Consider the following 6,669-nt stretch of genomic DNA (forward strand, 5'->3'; position numbering starts at 1 on the left):
CACTTATGCTACTAGATGATGATTGAAGATACATGTAAAGGATTTCGATGTTAAAGTCAACAAGTATTTCAGTACTCAGTAGCATTCGATGAAAAATTATGAGTTAAGATTATATTTAAAGTGAGGTGAATTATATGGTAAAGATGTAAGTTTACAGATTTTTTTTTTATGTGATAAAAGAGAGATTGAAAATATTAGGACCCACATTTTGAATATTAATAAAATAATAAAAAATAATTATAAAAAAAAATTTAATTCTCTCTATATAACTTCAATCTATATAGTAGAGTGCCCTTAAAGTGACGAAGTTATAATTGACTGGTTCAAAGTTGAGAAAAGGAACTTTTGCAAATGGTAAATAATTTCCTTCTTATGTGATCAGTTATTGCAGGATGAGAAATGATTTTTCTTGCAGGCAGTGAACCGACGTAGTGGGAGCCTGGGAGGAACTTCTAACTTGTTCCCCAAATCAGATCGAGTTTTGCGTCGAGAAACTCAAAAAGCACCCGCCTCACATAGGCCCAGTTTGGATAATTAACTTAATTAAGCTCCTTTTGTTAAAATAACTTAAACAATAAATGACTCTGTTAAAAGTAACTTATAAATAAGTTATTTTGTGTTTGGATTTTTAACTCTAAAAGTGCTTATTTTAAAGAAATGTAATGAAAAGTAGAAGTATTATGAGAGAAGTCATTTTTTTTAACTTCTCTATAAGTTCCAAAATAGCTTCTTAGAAAGTTGCAATTTGGTTTTGAAAATTGCACCCGACATTAATACTACTACTTTTCATAAGTCAAAAGTTAAAAAAAAGCTACTTCTAGAGTTTCCCAAACGGGCCCATATTAGGCCAGGTCATTTTAGCTTGTTAATGGGCTTCTTAAACTACTAGGGTTCTGTAGGAACAATAACTAACCACAATATTACACCCAAAAATAAAACCTAAACACAATGTTAATAAAAGTTGGATAATTCACACCAAAAAAAAAGAAATCAATTGGATAATTGGTAGTAGGTTCTTTTTTTTTATGTGATAATTTATTTGAATAGTTGTACATTTTACTTTATTTTAGTGATTGGATAAATATTTATGATAATATAGCTTATTTTATAACAATTAAATTTTGATAAGACAGCTTTAAGCCAATTCCCATACTGGAAAATCTGAGTATCTATAATATGTAATTTTATAAAGTATTTTAAAATATTTCCCATAATTCTAAGTAATGGTAAATTGATTGAATATGTATTATGCAAATATATTTTATCTTTTAATCATTTAGCTTTTCTTGTGAATTTTACGGATAAACTATCCTAATTGTTAACATGTTCTCCTTGGGTTATATGTAGGAAGTCTTATGAACAAAGTTTGGTTCATTTCAAAATACAATAGAGTAAGTTCATGGATCTAGTATTTTGCATCTCGCACAAAGTTTTAATTTATTCACCAAATTATTTATATAATTTCATCACGACAATGGAGGGACAAATACAGAGGGTGCCCAAGGATTTGCCTATTAGCAAGTCCAAGTATTCTACAAGTGCAATACTAGCTCAAAAAAATTTGTACCCAATGTTTTAATGTCTAACCTCCCCAAATTGAAGTGAAGGGAATGAAATTAAAGGAAACCAACAACACTAAAATTGTATAATAGAATCAACGAGGTCTTGTAGAGGTGCCAGTTCTGCTTTGTCAATCAAGCGAAATTCCTGCAAAACATAAAGAAACAAATCAGCTAATAAATTCATAATGAAATTAAGACGATGATGGCATTTATATGTTCAAATCCAAAAGTGTACATGGCACTACTTGAACATATAATCATCACTACACATTATTAAGTTGACATTTTACGAATTCAGTGTAAAACAATTTTCACATGTAATCAATTAGTCACGTAAATAAAAATAATTATTTTTATATTAAATCACACAAATAATCATTTATAAAAACGAATATAATTATATGATTATATAAAATATTTTATATCATCAGTACATCAAAATTAAACTCGTATATAATATATGTATTTGGAATAAATGTAGATTTCTTTTAGCTATTGCCATCAAGAGATTCTTTTAGCTATATGACGTGAATATTGACATGTCAAGATGTGGTATTATGCCATCATTTAGCTAAACAAATCAGCAAATACTAAAATATATTATTTTTAAATTTTACTAGAACAAAATAAAAATTATAATAAATAAAAATGTCTATTTTATTGGTACTAGAGCTATTTATTAACCCTTCATAATACTACTTACCCAAGTAAATAAGACAAAATGCTTGAAGCAAGTATTAAGATGAGCTTCTTCTTTCAAACTAACAATCTTCTGAAAATGTGAGTGATAGATGTGAGCATATACACGGAACAACCGTTTGAAAATTGTCTTGACAACCTCCTTGAAATTGGGTGGAAAAGGAGCCCCTACAACAACAATTAATGTAGTAATCAAGTAAAATATTGCTACAATAATGTATATAATTAAAAATGATTGTCCAAAAAGCTTAGCTAAAAGGCTATCTGCCTTTATCAATATCTAAAACATACCTAACTTTTGAGGGAAAATCGTTTCATCATCAAGTTGAGATTCAATCCAATCCATCAAATACTCGACATATTTTGGTGCAGATACCTCTATTGGTTTCTTGATGGTAACACCATCAGCCCATCTATACTCGTACCTGCAGAATTTGTTCCATTAAGTACTTGTCATATATATTCTTAATTCTTAATGTTAAGTTTATAATGATTTAACTTGTCCATTTAAGAAAAAATACAAGAACTTTTGGGTTTGAAAAAAGAAAAATTAAGTGTGTTTCATTTGTATTTTCATATTCTATTTGTATTTTTAATACTTTTTATTTTTAGAATTTTATAAAAAATAAAAAATGAGATAAAAAATTTTGAATTTTATTATTTTTACTATTTTTTCTTTTTTTATAAAATTTAAAAAATAAAAAAAATAAAAACACACCCTTATTTGTTTTTTGTCTGTCTTTATTTTTGCATAACCAAATTAATCAAATTTTTCTGTTCAGTATTCTCATATTTCTCTGCCTTAGAGATAATAGCTAAACACAGCCACCCAATGACTTGCAAATGCATCTTACGTTGTGCATAAAATAAATTTTGCATATCTCATACTTCAATTTTTTTTTTCTATTTTCCACTCCATAATCATCACTTACTAAAACCTCTGTTATCTTCTAAAGAAATCATGCGCATTATACGATATTTCTAGATGTGCTAGCCCAAAACCTACACTATAACTCAGTGCTCACTTTTGTTCTTGTGAACAGGAGAAAAATTCATTTTGAAAAACAAAACCTAATTGCTAATAATATTCAAAGAAAACCCACCACAAGGGTAAACCATATAGTAGCCTGCCAATCTAATCAAACTACAACTTAACTATGGAATTAAAATTAAAAAGTTGGTACATAAATCAAAGCTTACTTTGGTCCTGCACTCATTGTTGGACAGTTGCTTGCCGTGCAGAACTCTGTTAGTGTACCAAATAGAATATTTACTTGATTAAAGAAGTCCACGGCTGAAAAAAAAAATTACACCAACGAAAATGAAATTCTTAATTTGCCTTTATGGAGAATGGAAAATTACATGAAAAAAATTACATGCTCACAAATTATGCATGTTAGAGTACTGGTTTTACTCCCGTTGATTTTTCCCTTGCAAGTTTAACATTTAAGAATTCTTTTAACAAAACATGACTTGTATGAACTTAAGTAGTATGTCAAGTTTTTATTGAATTTTTTATTTTTTTCTTCTTTTGACTTACATTTTGTATGATCATTTTTTAAGTGCTGTTATAACATTTGCTAGAAATAGAGCATGTTCTTACTGTTTACAGCTAGCCATTCGTTAAAATCTTCACCGGGAGGCAGCTTAACAGCTTCCCTCAAGTTCCCACTACCCAATGTAGCATCGATGTGTTTTTGAAGTTGAGCACCCTTCATTCATTTCATACACGAAATGCTTAATTAGTTTAAAGCTCAACCTATCAACAATTATGACCATAAAGAATCCAGCAATTATAAGAAGTAAAAGCACCTACCTTACTTCCGGATGGAGCACTCTTCTTTGGACGAAATGTTTTTTGGTTTCTGCATGGATATGATTAAAAGTCTGGTTAGTTATTGTTGTTATCGTTATATAAGATGAAGTTTAGTTATACTTAAGCAAAAGTTAATTGTAACAAAAGAAAATACAGACAATAATATGAGCTAAAAGAAATTATGCGAATAATCAAATCAAACAATTCATATTTCTCAAGGAAAGGGGAAAAAAAGTGGTAGGACAATATATCATTTTTATTTTGTAGTTGCAAAACCTGGTACTTGAAATTTTGAAATGGTTATTGTTAGATGTGGCTTCCAATCAACATCACATGCATATATGTTGTTGATTAGAAGAATGGTTTATGTGTCCTGTGTTACAATTTTTTTAATATATAAATTAAAAAACTTCGTTAAGATATATATCATGAATAATGTCTATACAATAGCAACAATGTCACTTTTCAATGTCATTCGTGGACACCTTTTTAGCAACTCACTTTTCAATGTCTATACAACAACCCATTAGCTAAGAATACACTATAAATAATGAAACTATCCACTAAATAACAGTTTTCAACCCACAAATTGTATCATTATTGGCACAACTTAACTTTTTTTTTATGGTATCTTCCAACCCAATTGGCTAAAAACTAATCCGTGATGAATTTGAGCTCTATTTAAGGGTTTGTTGCGCTAATGATTTGTTGTATGCACAAGGCGGGACTCAAATCTCTAATACTTACTTAAACAGACTAATGAACTAATCACTAAACTAACCCAAGTTAGTTTATTGGCACAACATAAGTAGATAGCAACATCACTACCTGATTTTATTTTGGTGACTTACATCACTACATGTTTAAATAACAATTAACACAATTCAGTTACCTAAATTTTCAATATTTATAAATCCCCATTACAACTTCACAGCAACAATCAGGAAAAAAAAAAAACAAGAAAACAATTGGCTACGTGAACCAAACAACATCACAAATAATAATGAAAAAAAAAAAAAGAATTCAAATTGCTTGCTTTCACACAAAGCAATTATCAAAGGGGATCTAGAATCAAATAAAAGGGATACAAAATATACAATCCATAGAACTTAAAAAAAAAAACGTTCAAAAATCAAATTGAAACTACCAAGTTTATCCATACAAAAGTGCATAAAACAAATTATACATTTCAAAACATTTAAAAAGGAAAGAAAAATAAACTCATAGTCTACAGAAGAATGAAGGCAATACCTGCTTCCAAGGCCGAAGAGACTCATGGTGCCTAAATCCGAAGTGTGTCTCTTTTTTTAAGATCCAAATTCGGATGGCACCTTCTCCTTCTCGTCCTTTCGTCAAATCAGAAAACCAAAAGAATTAAAGAACACATCGTAATGAGTTTCTTTATACATTTATATATGAAGAGAAAGAGATAAAGACGCCAAGAAAAGGAAAATTGAGACAGAAATAGAGACATAAAATGCTTGAACGCTCTATTGCCAATCTGTCATCTCCCCGTTTTTCTCTCTCTTATCTAGCAATATAGAGAAAGAGGCGCCAACAAACATTGCATTTTTGTCATCTTCAAATTTTCTTATTAGTCTCTCTCTCTCTTTCAATTTTCTAAATTCTCTGATATATATTCTTATCATATTCTCTTGTTAAAATAAAATTCACAAAAGATTTATTTGAGAAAATAAATTATTTTAATGTCTACTTTTAATAAATAGTTATATGAAAATAAATAGTACATTGTTTTTTTTTTCTTTTTGGGATATAATCTTGTTTTAATTTTTTTGGGAATTTTTGTTTATGTAAGAAAAAAAACTTTTGAATTATGTTCATTTAATTTTAGAAAAGAGCGTCACTTTTTTTGTGTGGTGTTTACCAATTTTTTTTGTTATTATTTCAATCCCGTTACAGAACGAACAAGGAGTGCAATCAACTAATATTTTGTCTTTTGAATTTTTTAAAAGAAATATTATTTTAAATTATTATGAGAAATTTTTAAAGAGTTTAATTTTGATGTACCATAAAATATTTTATATAGTCATATAATTATGATTGATGTAAAAAATAGTTACTTTTGCTAATATGGAATTATTTGATTGGATGCACGGTTTTATACTGACAGTGCATCAAAATTAAATTCATATTTAAAATCTAAAATTTAAAAAAAAAATCTAAACCCCAATAATAACCAACCTTCAAAATCAATGTAAAATCATTTTAAAAATTCTAAAATTTATTTTAAACATTTAAAATTAGTTTAAAATTTTAAAATTCATTTAAAAAATTCAAAATCATCTAAAAATTTTCAAAAATCATTTTAAAAAGTTCAAAATCATTTTAAAAAATATTTTAAAAATTGTTAGTGAAAAATTATCTAAAACATAATAAAAAGAAGCATTAAAAGCCTAACAAAAAGAGATATTCAAAATTATTTTAAAATTTTCAAAACATAACAAAATGAGATATCTAAAAAATATTGGAAAAAGAACATTCGAAAACTAAAAAAAAAACATCTAAAATTATTAAAAAATAATACAAAACCCAAAACAACATAACAAAACATCCAAAACATAAGAAAAAGAA

The 6,669-nt window shown here is 27.7% G+C and overlaps 1 protein-coding gene across 1 annotated transcript; it reads right to left on the reverse strand.

The window, feature by feature from the left end:
• Positions 1–1,411: 1,411 nt before the first annotated feature.
• On the reverse strand, positions 1,412–5,688 carry LOC112738331 (MOB kinase activator-like 1A). The gene is made up of 7 exons (XM_025788730.3): positions 5,329–5,688; positions 4,078–4,126; positions 3,865–3,973; positions 3,462–3,555; positions 2,553–2,686; positions 2,266–2,429; positions 1,412–1,707 (listed from the first exon to the last, which is right to left on the reverse strand). Exons 1-7 carry the CDS (start codon positions 5,352–5,354, stop codon positions 1,636–1,638), a joined length of 648 nt encoding a protein of 215 aa, XP_025644515.1. The 5' UTR covers positions 5,355–5,688; the 3' UTR covers positions 1,412–1,635.
• Between the last annotated feature and the right edge of the window lie 981 nt (positions 5,689–6,669).

The sequence above is a fragment of the Arachis hypogaea genome, chromosome 13 (genome assembly GCF_003086295.3).
Source record: "Arachis hypogaea cultivar Tifrunner chromosome 13, arahy.Tifrunner.gnm2.J5K5, whole genome shotgun sequence".
Classification (NCBI taxonomy): domain Eukaryota; kingdom Viridiplantae; phylum Streptophyta; class Magnoliopsida; order Fabales; family Fabaceae; genus Arachis; species Arachis hypogaea.